Genomic DNA, 23,769 nt, shown 5'->3' on the forward strand with positions numbered 1-23,769 from the left:
TAAATATTTGTTTATCCATCAATATAATAATCCTCATGCTTATCTTGTAGACCAAAAATCTCATAATCCACCAAACTTCCTCGACTATCTTCTGAAGACACAACCACCTAACTAAATCCAACTAAAATCTCATAAATCACCGAGAAATTTGGCGCAATGTCGCGATCACCTAACTAAATCCAAATTGTTCAAAATTAGTTAATCCACCGAACAACTTTGACATCTCCCCAAGATCACAATCTACTAACTAAATCCATTGAAAATCTCGTAATCCACCGCGAAATTTGTTCAAGATCACAATTGCCTAACTACATCCAGATTGCTCCATGTTACTAAAGATCCATTTATCCACCAATATAATAACCACTGTGGTCCCTTACTAGACCTAAATTAGCATATTTCATCAATCATCTCGGACTATCTCTTTAGGATCACAGTCATCTAACTGAATCCAACAAAACCTCAAAATCCCATCATGAATTTGGTTGAAAAAAAACAATCACCTAACTAAATCAAAATTGTTCCAAACTAAATTAAAGATATGTTTATCCACCAATATAAAATCACCATTCTCATCTTCCCATAGTCAAGCAAACATCTTTGACTATATTCTCAAGACACAATCATCTAACTAAATCCATGTAAAATCTCATAATCCAGCATGAAATTCGGTTTACTATCACGACCACCTAAGTAAATTCAAATTGTCCAAGATTAATTAATCCACCAAACATATTTAGAGTATCTCCTCAAAATGGCCATCAACTAACTAATCCATCAAAAATCTCATAATCCACAATAAAATTTGGTTCAAGGTCACAATCGTGTAATTAAATCCAAATTGTTTCAAATTTATTAAAGATTCATTTATTTACCAATATAATCAACATGCTCACCTATTAGACCTAAATTCACATAATCCACCGAACATATTTTACTAACTCATCGAAATCAAAAACACCTAACTAAAACCAACCAAAACACCCACCGTAAAATTAGGTTAAAAGATCACAATCACCTAACTAAATCCAAATTGTTTCAAACTAAATTAAATATCTGTTTATCCACCAATATAAATCATCATGCTCATCTACTAGACCTAAAATCTCATAATCCACCAAACATCTCTGATTATCATCACAAGACACAATCACCTAACTAAATCCAACTAAAATCTTATAAATCACAAAAAAATAATTCAATATCATAATCACCTAACTAAATCCATATTGTTCAAGATCAATTAATCCAAAAACATTTTTGACTATCTCCTCAAGATCACATTCATCTAAATCCATTGAAAAATCTCGTGATCCATCATGCAATTTGTTCAAGATCACAATCGCCTAACTAAATCCAAATTGTTCCATGTTTACTAAAGAAGTCGCTACTTTCTTGGAGATTGAGCTTTTTTCTATCTCTAATGGCTTCTTTATTTCCTAAGAGAAGTATATCTAGGATCTTCTTACTCATGCTGCTTTGATGAGCACACTATTGAGACTCCTATGGAACTCAACATCCACTTTTGTGTCCACCTCCGCTCCTTGTAAATCTGGATGTGTGTCTGTTGCTTGATGACGGGTTGCTATGTGTGCTGTCTTGATCCCACATCCCATGTTCCCTTGCTGGTCGACACCGTAACCGCACGCTCAAGCACCACCAATGGCGAGCAAGAGCTAGGACAATTGGCGCATACCTGGATTTTATACACGGGACGCGCCCGAGAACACGCGATACCTATCGTCAAGGCCAAGGGCGCACAGTAGGAGAACGTGGGATGCTTAATCAAGTGCGTGACACAAAACCGCAAACAGGACAAGGACATCAAGCCAGATCAACGGGGAACAAAGAATGCACGGGAACGTGGGATGCTGGATAAAGTCCATCTGCTGCCATTATCCCCAGTCTCTCCAGCTCTCTTGCCTTGTTTATCAGCTATTTTCAGTAGTGGCATCATCACCTTGAGTCACTTGTGTGGCTCTCATCTCTATCCACCAATATAATAATCAACATGCTCATCTTCTAAACCTAGATTCACATAATCCACCGGCCATCTTTTACTAGCTCGTCAAAATCATAATCACCTAACTAAATCCAACCAAAACCTTATAATCCAGTGTAAAATTAGGTTAAAATATCACAATCACCGAACTAAATCCAAATTGTTCTAAACCAAATCAAATATCCTTTTATCCATTAATATAATAATCATCATGCTCATTTATTAGATCTAAAATCTCATAATCCACCAAACATATTCAATTATCTTCATAGACACGATCACCTAACTAAATGCAACTAAAATCTCATAAATTAAAGAGAAATTTGGTTAAAGATCACAGTCACCTAAGTAAATCCAAATTGTTTCAAACTAAATTTAATATCTATTTATGCACCAATGTAATAATCACCATTTTCATCTCCTAAACCTAAAATCTCATAGTCCAACAACCATCACTGGCTATATTCTCGAGACATAATCACCTAACTAAATCCACCTAATCTCATGATCCCTCGTGAAATTTGGTTAAGTGTCACAACCACCCTATTAAATCCAAATTGGTGCAGATTAATTAATCCACCAAACATCATTGACTATTTTCTCAAGATCACAATCAAATAACTAAAACCATCAAAAATCTCATAAACCACCATAAAATTTTGTTCAAGATCACAACCCCTAACTAAATCCATTTTTTTCCAAATTTATTAGAAGAACATTTATTTATCAATATAATAACCAACATGCTCACCTACTAAACCTAAATCCACGTAAGTCACCAAACATATTTTACTAGTTCGTCAAGATCACAACCACCTAACTAGATCTAGATTCTTTCAAACTAAATTAAATATTTGTTTATCCATCAATATAATAATCATTAAATTAAAGATCTGTTTATCCATCAATATAATCGCCTAACTAAAACCAAATTACGCCAAGTTTACTAAAAATCCATTTATCGATCAATATAATAACGACCATGCTCACCTACTAGACATAAATTCTCATATAATCCATCGAACATGTTTGACTATCTCCTCAAGATCACAATCACCTAATTAAATCCAACCCAAACATCAAAATCTACTGTGAGTTTGGTTAAAAGATCACAATCACCTAACTAAATTTAAATTGTTTCAAACTAAATGAAAGGTCGGTTTATCAACCAATATAATAGTCACCATGCTTATGTACTAGACCTAAAATCTTAAAATTCACCAAACATCTTTTAGCATCTTCTCAAGATCATAAATCAACGTGAAATTCGTTTCAATATCTCAATAACCTAACTGAATACTAATTGTGCAAGATTAGTTAATTCATCGAATATCTTTGAGTATCTTCTCAAGATCACAATCAACTAACTAAACTCATCTAAAATCTCGTAATCCATCATGAAATTTGGTTCAAGACCATAATCGCCTAACTAAATTCATTTTTTCTCAAATTACTAAAAAAATACTTATTAACCAATATAATAACTACCAAGTTCACATGCTAGACCAAAATTCACATAATCCACCAAATATCTTTTACTAGCTCATCAAGATCACAATCACCTAACTAAATTCAACCAAAATCTTATAATCCATCATGAAATTTGATGTAATCCATCATGAAATTTGATGTAAGATCACAATCACCTAACTAAATCCAAAATGTTCCAAACAAAATTAAAGATCTATTTATCCATCAATATAATAATCACCATGGTCATATATCATATCTAAAATCTCGTAATCCACCTAACATTTTAGACTATCTTCTCAAGATTAAATCACGTAACTAAATCCCCTCGTCCATGTACTGGTCTCTAAGATCAAGGACAAAGCCGAACAATGGGCACGCGCTGGTGCTCGTGGGCTTAAAGTCATCTTGCCTACCACCTGGGATGTACATTAAATTCGTATTCATGTCCCTTCTTGAACTTGCTCTCCTAGGAGGGTTGTAATCAAACTCTATCTGTTCAATGCAACGAAACGCAAAATCTCTTGCATTTTTTCGAAAAAAAATTCTCATAATCCATCACGAAATACGGTTCAATATCACAATCACCTAACTAAATCTAAACTAACCAAGACTAATTGATCCACTAAACATCTTTGACTATCTCCTCAAGATCACAATGAACTAAATAAATGCATCAAAATCCACCATGCTCATTTACTAGACATAAATTTTATAACCCACGGAACATCTTTGAATATCTCCACTACACTCCATTTTGTAAAACCTTATTTTCAGAATCATCCCATGGGCATTAGTGACACCCTTGGGTTTCTGTAAAACTTATAAGAGTAACAAAGATTCTTCCCAAGTCCTATGATTTATGCAACTAGCATGGCTAAGCGTTACTATTAAACTTGCACATATGGCCCAAATTTATCTGTCACCACTACATGGTTAGAAAGGAGGGGTATTAAGAATGTCAAAGGAGGGTGTCAATATCAAGCACATAAAGCATAGCTAAACCCTAGCTAATTTACTTAGCATAAGAATGAGAAAGGGGTGTCAATTGTTAGCCTAAGCTCCACCCAACTAGTATAGATTATTTTTTTCCTGTTAATAAGCACCTGCATGTCCGTGGTAGTGATGGACTCATGCAGCGTGCAAGTAGGAGGAGGAGGAGTGCCTGCGTGCACTATCATCCACCTCGCCCTCAGTTTCTTTTTTCTGATAGGCCCTGGTCGGTGTGGCAAGCTGGAGATCCGGACGTCGTGGGATGGCGCGGCGGAATCGGATCGGCAGCAGGTTGGCCAGGGCATGTAGCAAAGTAGCGTTCAGTTTTTCAGTTGACAGAGATGAGAATGTAGAACAGAAAAGCTGTCAGCTTCATCCAGCGCAAAATACTCTCCCTCTCTCGCTCGATTTCGCAACGACATCAATATCAAGCACATAGGGCATAGATAAACCCTAGCTAATTTACTTAACATAGAAATACTAGTAAATAATACTTGATGCATGAAAAATAATTCTAGGTGTAATGCAAATATGGGTTCAACATGATCAAAGTAGTTTGCTTGCCTTGCTCAACAAAGTCTTCAATGGTTCTGGTCATTCCTTGAGCGTCCTTGAATCTTTCAATGTTACGAAAGATAATGATTCCTATTGATTGGAAAAATAAAATTAACACACAATCAATAAACAATATGTGCAAAATGCTCGAAAATTTACGGAAGTAGTATCATTGGAAAGAGGGAAATTTTAGATGAATTTTGGAAGTACCCTGGATTTTAGAAAAAGAGAAATAGTATTGTGGGCCAGAACGAGTCTGCCTGATTAAACAGTACTACACCCGGGAAGGGGGGTCGGCGTCGAAGTCATTAAGGAGAAATACACCTTCACTTACGCGCCGATTTAAACCTGCATTGGGGCGATCACACAAGCCACACATGAGCAGCAAAACCAGAATAATCAAACAATATATAAAGTTCACAATCAGGCAATAACAAACAAGATTATATGGACAAACTAGAGGATATTACTTCAAGTGGCTGCGCCAAGGAAACCAGAATGCAGCTGAAGCAGGAGCAGGTAGCTTAATTCGGAGAGTTTTTTTTTTTGTGTGTGTGGGGGGGGGCACTATTAGCAGGAGCAGGAATGGCAGTTGTTGTGGTAGACGCAGGTCCGGCGGTGGATTGATCCTGGGACGCAGCAGGTGTTGTAACTTCAGTAGAATACGCTGTAGGCTGCCCATAGCTACCAGTAGCATAACAATCACAGTATGACTGCTACTGGCCATAGCCTGGCTGACTGTATCCATACTGCCCATAACCAGCCTGAGTGTGCCTGTCCATACGGAGCAGATGAAGGCGGCTTCTGAGCATGCAGAGGCTACCCATAAGCACCCTGGCCATACGTGCCCAGTGGTGGTGGCTGCATATCATAGACAGGCTGTGTCTGTGGAGCAATGTATCCATATTGAGGGGCAAAACCTTGCGCCGTTTAGCTTGATGCAGCAGCACTAGTATAGGTGCTTGATTAGGATAACCCAGTTGGCCTCCAGTGGCTGGAGTTGAAGCTTGCTGCCCTGAAGATGCTTGACCAGCTCCACCTGGACCACCGTAGCTCGGTGCAGTACCATACCCTTGTGAAGCATGAGTAGCAGGCTGGCTGTAATTGTACCTGCTAGCACCAGCAGGCACAGCAGTTCCAGTGGCAGACTGTTGTTGTTGGGATTGCTGCTGTTGGTTATAGTAGTCATAGCCAGTGCCAAGGGGAGCTGCTGTGCCATAAGGTTGCTGGCCATACTATGGTGGTGCGCCAGGATAAGCTCCAGGCTGCATGTAAACATGCTGTTGTGTTGCTGGTGCATCAGGCGCAGCCCAGTTTGCCTGAGGGCAGAGAGGATGGTAGCCCTGTTGGATTTCTGGCGCGATTCTGCAAAAATATAGTTTCACATCAGAATAGGTATAGAACACAACATACAATGTACCATGCAGAACAAGTGCAAACCAGACAAAACATATCCAAAGACAAAACAATGTAATCTCTACTATTAAAGCAGGATCGAACGTCGTGATGGTTCAACCTAGCTATGGTTCGACCTCCCTTCTATCGTTAGAGAGAAGAGAAGTCCACCCACGTCCACCCAAACCGTCAAAAGGCAAAAAAAAAAAAAAAGACGCGACCCACGAACGCACCTGCCTCCCCCCACGCTCTCACGATCCCCTCCTCTCGGCCTCCGTGGTCTCCCCCAACCCCGGCCTGGAGGCCTCCACTCCACCGCCGGCGCCGCCTCCCCTCCTTTCCCTGCTCGTAGATCCTCTCAAGCATCGAAGCCCACGGTTAGATCCTCCATCTCTCCTCCCGACGGGAACCCTAGCCGCCGGCCATGCCGACCGACCGACTGACGGCGGTGGCGCCGATCCGATCAGGGCATGATGCAGGATGATGGCAGAAGGGATCCGGGAGGTGGGGGACGGCCGCAGCGGCGCCGGCCACGCCCACGCCGGTGGCAGTGCCAACGGCGCCCGCTCAGTCACCTCCCGAGCCGGCCATGCCCGCGCCCACCGCCACCCCCGTTACTCCCGCGCCCACCGCCACCCCCGTTACTCCCGCGCCCACCGCCACCCCCGTCGCGCCCGCTAAGCCGCCACCCACAGTCGCGCCGGTCAAGCCGCCTCCGGTTGTCGCGCCCGTGTCCGCGCCGCCGCTCGTCGTGACGCCTCCTCCCGTGTCACCACCGCCCGTGAAGGCGCCTCCTCCCGTGACGCCACCACCGGTCACCGCACCTCCGCCCGCGACGACTCCCCCGCCGGCGGCCGCACCGGCCGAGGCGCCCGCGGTGCTCCCTCCCATGGCGACGCCCCCGCCGGTGGCCGAGGCACCCGCCGTGCTGCCTCCGGCCAAGGCTCCGTCCAAGAGCAAGAACAAGCACAAGAGAAAGAGGAGCGGCAAGAAGAAGTCGCCCGCCCCCGCGCCGGAGCCACGCAGCCCGCCGACCCCCATCGCGCCCGAGCCCACCACCGTGGAGGACGTCTCCGGCCCCGCACCATCCGCCAATGATCTGGTAATCCATCACTCTCTTATTTTTTGTTAGAGAAGAGCGGCAGCAACTAATGGTGATCTGAGTTGAACGTTTCTGAATTTGTTCTTGGTGCAGAGCGGGAGCGGCCGGCAGTACGGGCGCTGGGGGATCGTCGTGCAGACCGCCGCCATGGCCGCGCTGCTGCTGTCGCTAGCGTGGTGAACGTGAAACACAGCAGAGAGATACATCCATACATCCATACATCTTATTCATGTATCGAGTCCATGATTTAACCATTACGCTTTGCTTGTTATTATGATAGAGATCCATCATTTGTTCGAGGCTTGTAATAAACAGTTTTTTGACATATTTTGGCATCCAGCCGGGTTGGGATCCATCGTTGCGGCGCGTAGTGGAGGCCCTCAGTTGTGTGAGATCTGATTTTATTCAGAATTTGTGTGGAGCTTGAAGCACATGAACAAGAAATTGGAGATGATTCTTTATCCATGGGATCTTCAAAAAGCAGAAAACAACACAGGAAAGTATTCACTATAAATTGTACCATATTCAGATATTTTGTTTGCTTCCGTGGCTGCGGATATGGGCTTCCTGGGATATTTTCTTGCCTGAAGGTACTGATCCTTGTTTTCTCTTTATTTATTATTTCAACAAAGTAACCTCAGATTTCACTTACCATCAGTCTCCCATGTCATTTACCATGGTGACATATCTATCTGGTATATTACTGTTCATTATTGTTGTGTCCATGTACAAAAAACTATAGTACCTGTACTCTGTTTGGCTGATGCACTTGCAATGAATATCCTTTCCTTTCTGAAAAAAAGAACACAAAATAATCTGTTTATTTTTCTAATATCCTCCTTCCAAACAATTTTTAGGGAGCTTCAACAGTGCATTTTCAGGATCCCAGTGCTGAAATAATAAGGTGAAGAACAATCCCCAATGTGCTCGCAAATCTCGAGCAAGCTCGAGACAAACAGAGTCATCAACACGGAAGCCCTCTTACACCATCCTGGCAACAGTTGCCTCAAGACATTCATTTCTATGCTGGGGATTGGGAGGAGCTTCACACGGTCCTGTCGGTGATACTGGAGGATGAGGTGGACGCATTTTCGGGAGTGGGACTAGGGTTCTGTGAAGATGATCTTTTGGATGGTTACAGCAGCCAGGATGGGAATAATATCTGCCAATCGAGACGATCAACAAAACTATCAGGCACTGGCAGATGGGAGAGGGGAAACGAGGCATATTCAGGAGATGAGGGTGGATATGACATAGTGTTATTGAATGAGATCCCTTACTCTGCAAGCTCTCTTCAAAACCTTCATTCGTTCATCAAAAAGGTTAGTTACTAAAATTGTAATGCTATTCTCCAGTGTCATTTTGTCAGAGAAGACTCTCTCTTGCCATGAGATGCCCAATAAAGGCAGCGAGTACTTTCCTGGGGCGCATTATGCGGATTCGCCATCTACATCGAAACTGAACCTGCTTAACTTTGACCTTCATTTCAGTTTGTTCCTGCCCTTGCAGTGCCTGCAGCCACCATATGGAGTGATGTATCTCGCGGCGAAAAAGAGCTACATTGGCTCCAGCAGTTCGGCGCGGTAGCTCAGAGCATTGATCGATGAGGAGGGCGCCTACGGTGTGCACCTCGTCGTCGAGCCCCCGAGAGGAGATCTGGAAGTTCTTCTCCAAATAAATGCAGCTCATCACGGCTCGCAAAAAATTGACCAAGGCTGCTAGAGCCATCAGTTCTGTATATATAACTTAAGCGGATAACCCAGCCAGTGTCTGACATTGTTTGCCATTTTCTGAATGTAGTGCTGATCATGTCAAACTAGAGACAAACTTTGACATTAGGATGTCCTCTGCTAAGTGTCGAGGTTCAACTGTGCAAAACCAACTTGGTGAGCTTTTGAGTGCGGTTTTATTAGGATGTCCTAGGCGGGCCGCGTCACCGAGGGGGGGGGGGCGCGAGGGGGCCGGCCGGCGCGGGCGCGGCGGGCGGGCGAGCGGGGAGGGCGCGGCGAGGAAGGAGGCACGCTGATCCTCGGGGACGTCGGGCGCGCATCCGCGTTCGTCATCGCCACGCCGTGGAAGCTGCAGGCCGACGAGCTCGCCACCGTGCGCCTCTTCAAGGACAACACCCCCTCCGTCGTCTACATCACCAACCTCGCCGTCAGGTACGGCCGGGCCGATCCCCTCCCTCTCTCTCTCACCCGCCCCCTTCCCTGGGCGCCTCCATTGCTCTCGCCTTGGCCGGCGCCTGACGCGAAGAAGCTTGGGGTTTCTGTTTTGGCTCTTTGTGCAGGCAGGACGCCTTCACGCTGGACGTGCTCGAGGTGCCGATTTACTTTTCTGTTTAAATGATAATTTTGGTTCAATGAAAGGAAGATTTACTTACCTTCCCCATTTCTCTCTCTAATCCCCCATGCTCACATGTGGTATGCTCTTCTCTTGTAGATGTGCAGGAAGAAAAGGGCCATTGGATTGTACAGAAAGAGTGGGATGTTGTTCTTTGCTGCTCCTCCACATTGCCCCTGGTAAGCTGGTTGCTCTCCCTCCTTCTAGATTTGTATGTCGGTATGTGTCTGCTGCTAAAACAACAGTCACCACCAATTAGCCTTGTTTGTGTAGTTAATTGTTGCACTCAACGGACAATGAAATTGGAATTCTTGGTGTTGATGACAGTTAATCTTGTCAATAATAGATTCCAACTTAACTTCTCAAATAAAATTACCGAATGATTTGTCTAGAACACATCACATGACATGATTGATTGCTTCACTGTACATTGGAACGCAGGGCGATACTTTACAACGATGGCGAACAGAACCATTTATCATGATTATAGGAAGTGGAAGGTAATAGCGGTGCACAGTGCAGTTATGTGTTTGTAACCATGTTTATCGATGATCTGACAATTTTGTATTAAATGTGTCATTTTAGATGGGTTCCACCTGCTTTGCCATCCAGTCGAAGTCCTGATCGTAAAAAAGGATCTACTTTTGCAGCTGGTAGAACCAGGGTAAGGTTTAGTCAGACCTTGTCACATGCTCTTTTTTACTTTGCCATCTTTTAGATGGTGTCTATTACACAATTAATTTGTGTTCCATTCTCCGCCGTGTTGAAGTGGAACGCACATTGACTGAGGCACAACATGATGAATTTGAGGACATGCTGCGTGCATTAACATTAGAGAGAAGTCAGATAAGGGCAGCTATGGGATTTGCATTGGATAATGTCGATGTTGCTGGAGAGGTAATACCCGCCTTGCACATTTGACCTAATCAGCTAATTTCTCTCTTCTTTTTGCCTTGAATTAAGTCTACTTGTGATTATGAATTTGTTATTGTTTTGATTGATTTGATCTCATGCGTGCTGTTAATAGCTCTTTCTTGTTATTATTTCGTTATGAGTAAATCTGATTGTGGTTGTGCCTTGCAAGCTTGATGAACTATCTGATTGAAACATATGCTTGATGAGACCTAATGTAAGGGAGTAGACAAGATAATACATACAGTGATACATTTTTACTGTCAGAACTGTCTGGTTGCATATATAACTGTACATGTTTTATTCTCTGCTTGATGTCATTTATTTGTTGTATATTGTTGTGCACTTCCAAGTATATTTTTTCCTTAATCTATATGCAATATCAGATCCTCATTTCTTTCTATGTAGTTTCATTGCCCGTCCCTCATGATTGGATGGTTCAGGATTCAGTCTCTCGTCTGAGGGCTCATGTGCTGACTGCATAAACCAGTTAGTAGGGTTGCTTAACTTTCTTCCACACTCATTCTCATCAGCCATCACGTGCTCCGTATAGTCGTATTGCAATCTATGTCAATCAGGAAAAGTGTGGGTTTATAATAGAATTAAAAACATTGCTTCCCCTCGCCGTTGGATGCGCACGGCGGCGGCGATGGAGGTGGCGGCGGAGGCGGGGGCGTACCAGGAGATGCTGTGGGTGGTGGAGGCCTGCGCTTCGCGCATCCAGGCCCCTTCTCCTCCTCCTAACTGCCGGCGCTTGGCAGGAGGAACACGAGCCGCCGCCTCCCGGATGCAGCTCTTCAGTGTGCTCGACAAGGTCCGTCTTCCCTTCTCCATTTCTCTCTCTAATCCCCCATGCTCACATGTGGTATGCTCTTCTCTTGTAGATGTGGGTGGGTTGCCTGCAGCAGCATCATTATCACTAAGCACTCTTGAAAGTGAGCATCCCCGATCCTAATCCTTTCAGCTTCAGTCAATTTTCACTTTGTTTTGCTTCGCCTTGTTCTTCCCAGATTGTTAAATTGGTGTTCACTTTTTGCGGAGGCTGCAGACCGGACAGATCACTAGAGTGTACGTCCTGACAGAAGAAGTAATCTGATTCTTGTTGTTTTCCATCTCCAAGTAGTTTGGGCGTATGTCCTTTTAGACTGGGAATTTTCTATCTGCCGTCTGTTCCAGTCAATCAGTCCATGCTGAGATGGAGCAGCGCTTGTGTAAAAAAATTGTGCTCTGTGATTGGAATCATCCAATGCTACGTAATGGCTAAGATTTTGTTAGGTAGAAGTAAGGTGATTGGAAGAATATTTGGTTTGTGGTTTAAAGTGCTAAGTTCTTGGTCCATGATGAAGATTTGCAGTTTTGTTTTAGTCCGCTAGGCCTAAGGTAAATCATTCAACTTTTTACATGTTTTGAAATTAATTAACAATATTTGTTTGACTTGGTTTGGACTTTAGGCTTGTTGATTCAACAAACGCACCTATGAGGAATTGATTTAGTTAGCTTTTCTGTAGATATTAGTATTTTTTTGGACCCCTCCAATTTTTACACTACAATGGGGGTTCGCAGCAGGGCAGAGCAGTCATGTAGTGTCATCGGTGTTCATCGGCATCAGGTTACGGTGGTCGTTGGCATGTTTCTCAATGTGGTTTGCATCTCCTCCCACCACGGCGATCAGCAACCATGTATTCACCACAAGAGCCCCTCTCCATTGATTTACATGAGTATGTGTCAATTTATTCTCCCATGGTAAATAGATGCTCGAATTTGCTTACATTTCATACATAATTTAGTTATTTGAATTTAGATATATTATGCCCCCATATATGGAGAGGCGAATCATTGTGTTTTCGATTTTCATATCGACTCCAAATTTATTTGTTTTGACCATATCTATACTACAAGCTTAATACTTGTTTTGAGCCGAGACGTACGATGCCGCCCACCTACCCATTTCTATACACAACCCATCAGTGACATGATCGACTGTGATGGCGGATGCATTGTTCTCTCTTGTAAGTATACCTGCATCCTCCCTCTTCCACTTCCTTGTACAGAAAACTAGGTTTATGAGATTTCCATCTCTCCTATACTCTCAATTCTTGTGTTGTGTTATGTTATGTTAGGTGATTGTAAACTTGAGGAAAGGAAGTCCACTATGTAGTAGTAATATGCATTTGTTAAAGCTTACTGGCACAACCTATTCACGTATGTACACTGTAGCTGTTCAAGCAAAAGTTGTCTACAAAAGTGTGTAAAAGGACCTTCACTATGTAGTAGTAATGCGTGGTTTTCTTACTGGTACATAAATGAAATAAACATCTATTTGTCAATAAAAACTTAATGATTGTCAGTTTGAATGCCAACTAGAAAATGGATCATAATCTTTCAGGCTTTGTATTCAGAAATAATCTCATACTTGCTTACAAATCAATAAATATGAGAAAGAAACACGGTTAAAGGGGGAAGCTCCCTCCTTCAACTTAATGTGGTTTGGTAGAAGCGAGTCCTATGTGTGTGCCTATGCCTACCATTGTACCACAGGAGAGTTCTCAAAGTCATTAAATATGCCCATCTGCCTGCCTATGAGAACATTTGCTCACAACACGTCTGTTTTGTGGTCTTCTGAAGTTGCTTCCTTGGAACATGGCGCTGTTATTATTTTTTATGTTTCATTATTGTTCATTATCTTTATTTTGTTGTGGATGACAGTACTCCCCATTTCCCAGAAGCTGAATCTTATCTTCTTTGTCCATCTGAATATTGAACATTCGCATTGTCTCTGAACGTCCCAACTACGATGAGGGAAACAGTAAAACTGGAGCATCTTCTTTCATGTATAACTTTTTTTATTTTATTTTGTCTTAATTTGTACTTTGTAAATATTAAACAGCTGATTCTCCCAGTATATTTACACCATGATGTCGTTTTTTAGCAGAAGGGTTAAGAATGAAAACTAAGGTTCTTCAAGTATGAGCATGGGTTTCATGTAAGCAACTGGCTTTGGTGTTCCTTTTCTAAGTCATGAAAGGCAACTTTAGCATTTTTGGCATGTAGCACCGTCTCCAATCAAAATCTACGAGCAGCGACCAAGGCGAGGCGTAGAACGGGAATAAGAGTACTTGGTCGAGCATCTGCTCCCATCGTAAAAAATTAGGAACTTGGAGGTTTATAGAAACCATTTTATAAATCATCACGCATGCATCTTGATTATGTTTGGGATTATTCTGAGATATTGCCTCCATTACTTATGTTTCAGAGAAGGAATTTATCTTGTGATAAATGGAGGAGGTTCAAGACTATGGTTGTCCCTGCAAATGTGACTCTGTGAGATAAAGTTTTCTACAGTGGTTAACATGGATAATTGCCTTATTGACTATCACCCCTGAGTCCTTGGATATGTTTCTACACAGCCTGAGATGCGCTTGGATATGAAGAAATGGAGCAGCTTGGATATGAAGAAATGGAGCAACATATGGCGGACGTTAGTCCAATTCAACTATTTACTTTGTCCTTTATCGTCTGATTATGTAGAATCTTAGATCAGAGTGAGTCACCATGGAGGCTGACGAGATAGCCTTCAGGATTGTTTAACGGAAATATTGTAACAAAAGAGTTTTGAATATGCCATGTCATTTATTACTCTTGCCCATCGTTACACAACTTAATTCCTATGCTGACATTACATTCAATGGGTAGATTGTTTTGTTTACGCCTCCACTCAAATTTCCTACGCTGGCAAATTCCTATGACTCCTAACTGGATTAATAGAATGTGCATCTTGTTTGTGTTGGATTCTAAATTTCTTATGGACGTAGGTATTAATTACAATATTTTCCTTTTCCAAAAAGGTTGACTTATTTCGAGTCGAGCACGTTCAGAAATAGATCGATGTCTTGGAGAAAACATAAAAAGAAGATCGATCATAGAGATTCATGCAGTAGAGTGTGTAGTACATAGTGGTAATTTACCAAGAATTTTATGGACATACATGTATAAAAAAAGTAGTATGGTTATGAATATAAAATAAATTACAGTACATTCGTTCTAAATTACAAAATGTTTTGGATATGTTAATATGGACTACATACAGACTGAACTGAATGAAGCACACTAAAATGCGTCTATATACATCTGAATCAGAAAGATGTTAGAACATCTTATAAATTGAAACACGGGAAATATTTAGAAAATGTCATTCTATTCTTAAGTATTGTTTGTTTGTTGTGGACCTTGCATGGCTTCATGTGGTGAAAATTCTCTAATATGCCTTCCCGTCGTTCACTATATATGTATGCTTGTTCGGTGATTCTGTAGTAATCAATGCTAAAGATGCCAGATGTGAGGAGCACTGTACTGATAATTTTTCTTTTTTCTTTTTATCTTGTGCGCTTTGATAATGATCTGCAGACATACATAGCGTAAGATATCACCTTAAATGAAAGCTAAGCGCAAGATCATATTTATTGCAATAATAGAAATAAGCCACGTATCACGTACAAACTATTCAAATAAATAGATAAAATATACAAACTATTCAAATAAATAGATAAAATTAGGACACTTGCTTTGTGGATTGCAAGATGATTGCCATGTACTACAAACTATTCAAATAAACAAATAAAACTACATTATTTTGAATTATCCGGTAGTTGCTGAATTAAAAAAAATTGTATATTATTATTATATACTTTATTCCGTGGCAACGCACGGGCAGCTAACTAGTATACAGTAATTTCAGAACCACCAAGAAAAATGGAGGGATCAACTCATGAAGCAAGATTCTCAAGTAACATTGGTGATGCCCATCTAGCGTCTACCATGTGCAGAACTATGGGACCTAATGAAGATCGGGCAGCTAGATAGACACACGTATATATTGAATAGCAATAAAAGATTGCCTTGCGAGTTTGTAGATGTTGATAAATCAGCAATAACGGATGGTGACAGAGTGATCCATAATTTTGTGCAACATCCACTTATATTGCTAAATGACACAACATACCCAACAGCAGTTCTTTCGGCAAGTCTCTCCAAAAAATATATTATAGGTGAACAGAAGAACGCCAAAGGAAATATTTAAGCAAAGTGTAAGGAAGCTTTTGGTCATGGTAACCTGAAGAGTCAACAGAGGGAGAAAATATATACAAACAAACCAAAGATAATAGATTCATGCGAAATATCCTGCATAATCTTTCCAAACTATACATAGCACATACAAACTTCCTTGCCCAGTCAATAAACTGTAACATTCTTATTTGTTACATGTTGCTCCCAGAGGGTGGTGTTAGCAACAGATAGAATGGTCTGAAAATTAAGCATCAAGAATTATCCCCTGAATGAGCAAAAATATCAATAGCCTAAATACCAGCTACTACAGTGCACGATCCATCGTTGAAGTGTGTAGACTGACTAGTTGAATGCCCATGTGTTGCCACGGGCAAATAAAATTAGACATACAAATATCGATTGAACATCCCTGTAATTTAGAAGGTCTATAAAACTATTGAAATATATTTCGATTTTTTTCATATAGCACCTTGAAAGGGGCAAGGAAGATTTTCTAATTAATTAGAAAATTCAGTCAATAAATCAGATACAAAGGGCACAACACGAGTTGTTGGAGTGAAAGACAAAAACAACCACACTATTAAACACACAGATGCTAAATCTCCACCAATCAGCACCAAATCCAACATAACCTGCCCATTAAGAGACATAAGAAGGAGCCCGTCTCTTGAAAGAGAACATAATCACTTCACTTAGCAACTTATTGCTGTCAGCGAGTTTGGGACGCCCCTACAAGCCTACACTGGGGACAAAGGACACACCTCAAGAACCATACACCGTCTTAGTATCAGTTACACGGATCAATGATCACCGTCATAGTACGGGCAACTATCACGGCATCCGCCTAATAAACATGTTGAAATCACAACTCAAGATTTAGCATCCATAGCACATGGACCTGACCACGGCTAAACCACATTCATAGAGAAGTAATTTTTGCAGTGAAAATCGCGAGGAAATAACATTAAGTAACATACAACAAAAACTAATTGATCACACTAAGCAAGAAATTAGGGGCGCCTGCGAAATTAACTTCCAAAAAACATATTGACAAGTAGAGGCACTCCATTGGGCGTTGTGCATCATCACACATGACAGGTGATCAAGCTAGCCAGAACCAAAATCACATGCTTAACCATGCGTCTAACATTGCTGAAGAAACTCAGAAAGCCAAAATTGCCTACCGGCAGCGAGGTAGGAGGAGACATGTGCGAGAGCAGCGTCGATGTTGCGCTCGTGATGATACAGGGGAAGTGGACCAGTTTGAGGTCCTCTCGGAGACCTTCCTCGAACTCTGGGTGTGGGTCATCGTCGGAGTAGAAATCCATCAAGCTGCCACGATAGCAGTAGAGGTGCGCGCGGCGGAGGCGAACGCGAGCAGGGCGTACAGGGACGGCACGACATACAGAAAAGTGATGGTGAATTGGTGATGGCGACGAGCCTCCGATGGGTGGCGCGACGGAAACCTAGACGTCGACATCGTGATTGCGGTGGAGAAGCGCGGATCGGCGTGCAGAGGAGAGTGGCGCTGGGGTGGCATCGTCCACGACGAGATCCACGGCCACCGCGACCACGAGGCGGACCATGAGGCGAACGGCGGCGGATCGAGGTGGTGCGCTAAAGAGTACGGGGTCAAGGGCTCGAGGCGGCTGCGAGGGAATGGGAGTCAGGGGCTTGGGAAATATGGGTGACATGGACCAGTGGACGTGTGTGGCGGTTCTCCTTTTTGATTTATTTTTTCCCAAGTCCTAAGGAGTGCGCGTGCGCGATCCTTCTGCTCCGAGCGGCTGCACGAGAGTCGTAGGATCTGTACGAGACAAACAAGCGCGACGTGATACAGCAGTTACCCAAACGGCAGGGTTTGTCGTTTTCCTTGGGATTTTTTCCTTCTGAAACTCCATTTTCCCCACCCATCTGTTCGTCCTCCTCCTCCAGCCCTTTTCCTCTTTCCGCCACAGTGGTAAGATTTTCGCCGCATATCGGTGTTGATGCGGCAGTGATGAGGTATGGAGGAGTCGAGGTGGATCCACGGCGGGTTGTCGGCCGCTCGATATCGATAGTTGTAGCGGAGGAGGTCGCCGCGCTACCGCGCAGGGGAGGAGACGCATCCGCGTGGTGACGGAGCTCGCCGCCAGCAGCTCGAGCGCCCGCGGCAGGGGAGGAGGCAAGTCCGCGCGGCGACAAAGCTAAGCCGCTTATAATCAACAGTCGCAAGGTAAGTCCCAACAAAAACCAGGGGCTAGGGAGTTATGTGGATTCATGTGGAGATTGAGAGGCAATTTTTCATATCCATCACTGCAGATTTTGTTTGCATTGCTGGCAAATTTGAGGGGCATTCACGTAGCTAGTCAATTACGTGGATCCACGGGAAGGATTGAGAGGCGAGTTACCGATCCATCAGAGGGGATTTTGTGGTGGGCTGGGCAATTTTGTGGGGAATTCAGACAGGGTGTAACCATGTGGATTCATGGGAGGATTAAGAGATAAGACATTTTTGCATGCAACGAATAAACATTTTTTTGTTTATCATGCAAGAACTATTTTATTGATTTTATCTGGCAATTTTACATGCATCAGTTAAGGCAATTATGTATACTAAATAGATGATATTTTCCTGTCAAGATGAGATGACTTTGTAAATGACATATCAGCTAATCAGCCCAGGGGTAATATAGCAGGAGCATTTTCAGTCATCATACGGGGAAAAAAATATTTGAAATTTGCTTGCAATCTTACATGCATCAGTCAGGCAATTACGCGCTAGACAGAGAAGTCATTTTCTACTGTTTTTTTCTTATTTTCAAAACTAGACATACGAGCAGCCGCCCAAGGAGGCAAACACCGAAGTAAAAAACGTGAAACATTATGTTCTCTATGCATCACTTCTGCTCTGTATGCATCGACATGCGCAACAGAGGAAACAAATGCGTGCACGGCGTGATGGTCGACCGTGTGCACAAAAAAACTGTGGAGCAAAAAGATGCTGGATCTTGGATATCACAAGGTGAGTCACCTCCATGGTTTCGGCCAGTGGATGCTGGATCTTTTTCACTAGTTTTTGGCCATGTGTTAATGTTGTTTAGGGAGACTATAGTGGTGACGGGAAAGCGAGGAAGGATGTCTCTCGGGCATTTTTCGCTTAATATTTGGCTAGTTTGGCCACCGAACGCCAAAGTCGTCTATCATCCCATTATGTAGTCACCGCATTCGTACCCAACACTGCCAAATCCACTACACTAGGTTGTCCACATGCCTAATCCATGGATGGAGTCGCCTAAACCCCCGATTCATAGTTGCCCCGCACATCACACAAACCAAGCCAACCGGGTTGAACTAAGACACCCACGACCACCATACACGTGGGAGTCGACTACCATCCCACCATATAGTAACCACAACCACGCCCAACTCAGCCAAATCCAATCACTAAGTCGACAACATGCCTAGTCCACAAATGGAGTCCCCTAAACCCTAATTAATAGTCGCCACGCCCGTCCCACACACCAAGCTAACCTGGTTAAACCAAGTCACCCGCGATCACTTCTGCTCTGTATGCATCGACAGGCGCAACAGAGGAAACAAATGCGTGCACGGCGTGATGGTCGACCGTGTGCACAAAAAAACTATGGAGCAAAAGGATGCTGGATCTTGGATATCACAAGGTGAGTCACCTCCATGGTTTCGGCCAGTGGATGCTGGATCTTTTTCACTAGTTTTTGGCCATGTGTTAATGTTGTTTAGGGAGACTATAGTGGTGACGGGAAAGCGAGGAAGGATGTCTCTCGGGCATTTTTCGCTTAATATTGGGCTAGTTTGGCCACCGAACGCCAAAGTCGTCTATCATCCCATTATGTAGTCACCGCATCCGTACCCAACACTGCAAAATCCACTACACTAGGTTGTCCACATGCCTAACCCATGGATGGAGTCGCCTAAACCCCCGATTCATAGTTGCCCCGCACATCCCACAAACCAAGCCAACCGGGTTGAACTAAGACACCCACAACCACCATACACGTGGGAGTCGACTACCATCCCACCATATAGTCACCACAACCACGCCCAACTCAGCCAAATCCAATCACTAAGTCGACAACATGCCTAGTCCACAAATGGAGTCCCCTAAACCCTAATTAATACTCGCCACGCCCGTCCCACACACCAAGCTAACCTGATTAAACCAAGTCACCCGTGATCACCAAATGCATGGAGTCGGCTACCACTCCATTATATAGTCGCCACACCCCACACCCAACTCGACCAAATCCAATACACTTAGTTGCCCACATGCTAATCCAGAGATGAAGTCGCTTAAACCCCAATTCATAGTTGACTTGCACTTCCTACAAACTGAGCCGATCGGGTTGAACTAAGTCGCCCATGGCCAATGCACCCATGAGGAATCGCCTACCACCCATGCCCAACTTGACCAAATTTAATACACTAAGTCGCCCACATGTCTAATACACGAACGGAGTCGCCTAAACCTCAATTCATAGTCGCCCCACCCATCCCACAAACCAAGCAGACCGTGTTGAACTTAGTCACCCACGACCACCGAACGGACGAAGTCGCCTATCATCCACGCCCAACGCGAATAAATCCAATACACTAGGTCTTCCACATGCCTAATCCATAGATGAAGTCTCCTAAACCCCAATACATAGTCGCCCGCCCATCCTAGAAAATGAGCTGACCGGTTTGAACCAACTCGCCCACGACCACCTCAGACACGAGAGTCGCCTACCACCCCACCATGTAGTCAGCACACCCACATCCAACTCAGCCAAATCCAATCACTAAGTCGGCCACATGCCTAATCCACAAATAGTCCCCTAAACCCTAATTAATAGTCGCCCGGTCCGTCCCACACACAAGCTGACCAGGTTGAACCAAGTCACCAACGACCACCAAATGTATGGAGTCGACTAACACTCCATTATATAGTTGACGCACCCATGCCCAACTCGACCAAATCAAGCACAAGTCGCCCACATGCCTAATCCACACATGAAGTCGCTTAAACCACAATTCATAGTTGCCTCGCACTTCCTGCAAACTGAGCCGACCAGGCTGAACTAAGTCGCAACACACACATGAGGAATCACCTGCCACCCTTGCCCAACTTGACCAAATCTAATACGCTAAGTCACCCACATGTGTAATACATAAACAAAGTCGCTTAAGCCTCAATTCATAGTGGCCCAACCCATCCCATGAACCAAGCAGACCGAGTTGAACTTAGTCACCCACGGCCACCAAACGGACGGGGTCGCTTACCATCCACGCCCAACTCGACCAAATCCAATACACTAAGTCGCCCACACGCCTAATCCACATATGGATCGAGTTGCCTAAACCCCAATACATAGTCGCCCGCCCGTCCTACAAAACGAACCGTCCGGTTTGAACTAAGTCGCCCACGGCCATGACCACACGGGAGTCGCCTAGCATCCAACCATATAGTCACCGCACCCACACCCAATTCATAGTGGCCCAACCCATCCCATGAACCAAGCAGACCGAGTTGAACTTAGTCACCCACGTCCACCAAACGGACGGGGTCGCTTACCATCCACGCCCAACTCGACCAAATCCAATACATTAAGTCGCCCACACGCCTAATCCACATATGGATCGAGTTGCCTAAACCCCAATACATAGTCGCCCGCCCGTCCTACAAAACGAACCGTCCGGTTTGAACTAAGTCGCCCACGGCCAAGACCACACGGGAGTCGCCTAGCATCCAACCATATAGTCACCGCACCCACACCCAACTCAGCCAAATCCAATCACTAAGTCGACCACACGCCCTAATCCACAGCTGAAGTCGCTTAAACCCCAATTCATAGTTGCCTTGCGCTTCCTATAAACTGAGCCGACCAGGTTGAACTAAGTCGCCCACGGCCAACACACGCACGATGAATCGCCTACCACCCACGCCCAACTTGACCAAATCTAATACACTAAGTTGCCCACATATCTAATACACGAACAGAGTCGCCTAAACCTCAATTCGTAGTCGCCCCACCCATCCGACAAACCAAGCAGACCGGGTTGAACTTAGTCACCCACGACCACCGAACGGACGGAGTCACCTACCATCCACGCCCAACGCGACCAAATCCAATACACCATGTTGCCCACACGCCTAATCCACAGATCGAGTTGCCTAAACCCCAATACATAGTCGCATGCCCGTCCTACAGAACGAGCCGACCGGTTTGAACTAAGTCTCCCACGGCCACCGCGCGTTCGGAGTCGCCTACAATCACTATGTAGCCGCCTTCCGTTTTCTCTTCCCTTTTTCTTCCTTCCACAAATAAGCAAAAAACTTAAATTAACCAGCTTACCAAGTTGCACGCGACCAAAACACATGAGAAGATGGAGACGCCTACCATGCAATAACATAGTCGCCCACATCCACACCGACATAAGGCATGCAATGTATGGAGTCGCATGCCTCTAAACTAGGCAGTCGCCTTCTTTCGACCGTCGTATCACTGCCCAATTTTTTTTACAAGCACCTAATGAACCAAACTCACCCAACTAAGTAGTCGCCCACATCCATACCGACATAAGGCATGCAATGTATGGAGTCGCATGCCTCTCAACTAGGCAGTCGTCTTCTTTCGACCGTCGTATCACTGCCCAATTTTCTTTTTACAAGCACCTAATGAACCAAACTCACCCAACTAAGTAGCCCACACCAAGTCGCTCATGTCCAAACTATATAGTCGCATACGGTCACAACGTATAGTCGCCTTGGTTTTCTTTTCTTAAAGCAAGAACACCATACTCACATCACACCACGAAACTCAATAGGTGGATGGAGTCGCCCATCATCCCATAGCAAAGTCTCACCGTGACGGGCACAAGTCGTGAAAAAACAAGGGAGTTGTTGTGTGTGTGTGAGGGGGGGGGGCACACCAGGACAGCCACGACGCATGGAGTTGCCTACTCATCACTATGTAGGCGCCTCACTTTTTCTCTTTTCTTCCTTTCACCAATTTAGTCTAACCAAGCTAACCAAGTCGCACACGACCAAAACTCATGGGGGCATGGAGTCGCCTACCAACATAGTCGCTCACATCCATCCGACATAAGACGTCGAAAGCCCGGGGGGTTGGGCCCAATCTAAACGTGGTGTGGGGCAGGGGGCAAAGTAACACAATCACCAAACGCACGAAGTCCCCTACCTCTAAACTAGGTAGTCGCCGACCTCTAAAGTACGAATCAGGGGGAAGACAATCAGTAATGAAGTGGGAGGGAAGGAAAACACCTTTTTTTGCAAATCAATTGGGCGACTTAGTGTTTTTTGTATTGAACATTTCTTCCCTATTGAACCCTGCAATATTTTGTTTCCCCGATTTTTTATAATCAAAATAATATGTTCTCATTTCTTTTACAAAGGCCAGGTGCAATACAATAGGCAAGATGATAAACAACACAAATCGCTGAGCATCTTCTCTAGCATCCAGGTTCAACATGGGAGGGAGAGGCAAGAAACATGCAAAAAAAATTTTGCAAGATCCATCCACATCAAGTTTGCAACTCATGGGTGTACAGGAGACATTTTGCAAACTAGTACATCATATGGGAGGAACAGAGAGTTTCACTAGCTCACAATTTAAACACAACCATGCCTTTGTTTCTCTTGCCAAAAATGGTGGTCCTTCTGTTTTGTGTGTGAACTTTGTATTACTCAAGTGGTAATGGAGCTCCTTACCTGGGTGTGACTCATGGGGGAGAAATTTTCCCAGCTCCTCACAATTTCTTGCAGTCGTTTCTTCAAAGCGTGGCCTCATCCGCAACACAGAGTTGCAGACGAACGTGCGTTCTCCAGTGATTTTTGCTTGGCTGCGAGGTGGTAGGCGAGATCACGTGCGTGGGGGAGGGATCACTGTCATTCTTCTTTTTTTTCTTTCTGTTG

At 43.9% G+C, this 23,769-nt stretch overlaps 2 protein-coding genes across 2 annotated transcripts in view; one reads left to right on the forward strand and one right to left on the reverse strand.

Moving 5' to 3' along the window:
• The first annotated feature begins 6,839 nt into the window (after positions 1 to 6,839).
• On the forward strand, positions 6,840 to 9,415 carry LOC123396418 (classical arabinogalactan protein 9-like). Its single transcript, XM_045091357.1, has 4 exons — positions 6,840 to 6,863; positions 6,909 to 7,517; positions 7,611 to 8,107; positions 8,375 to 9,415. The coding sequence occupies exons 1-3, from the start codon at positions 6,840 to 6,842 to the stop codon at positions 7,695 to 7,697; spliced, it is 720 nt and encodes a 239-aa protein (XP_044947292.1). The 3' UTR covers positions 7,698 to 8,107; positions 8,375 to 9,415.
• Positions 9,416 to 13,618: 4,203 nt separating this feature from the next.
• LOC123396419 (far upstream element-binding protein 1-like) overlaps positions 13,619 to 23,769 on the reverse strand; it is a 40,422-nt gene continuing 30,271 nt past the window's right edge. Inside the window, exon 8 of the mRNA XM_045091358.1 lies at positions 13,619 to 15,170. The gene's annotated coding sequence lies outside the window, so the exon portion shown is untranslated. The remainder of the gene's footprint in view (positions 15,171 to 23,769) is intronic.

This window comes from Hordeum vulgare, chromosome 5H (genome assembly GCF_904849725.1).
Source record: "Hordeum vulgare subsp. vulgare chromosome 5H, MorexV3_pseudomolecules_assembly, whole genome shotgun sequence".
NCBI lineage: Eukaryota > Viridiplantae > Streptophyta > Magnoliopsida > Poales > Poaceae > Hordeum > Hordeum vulgare.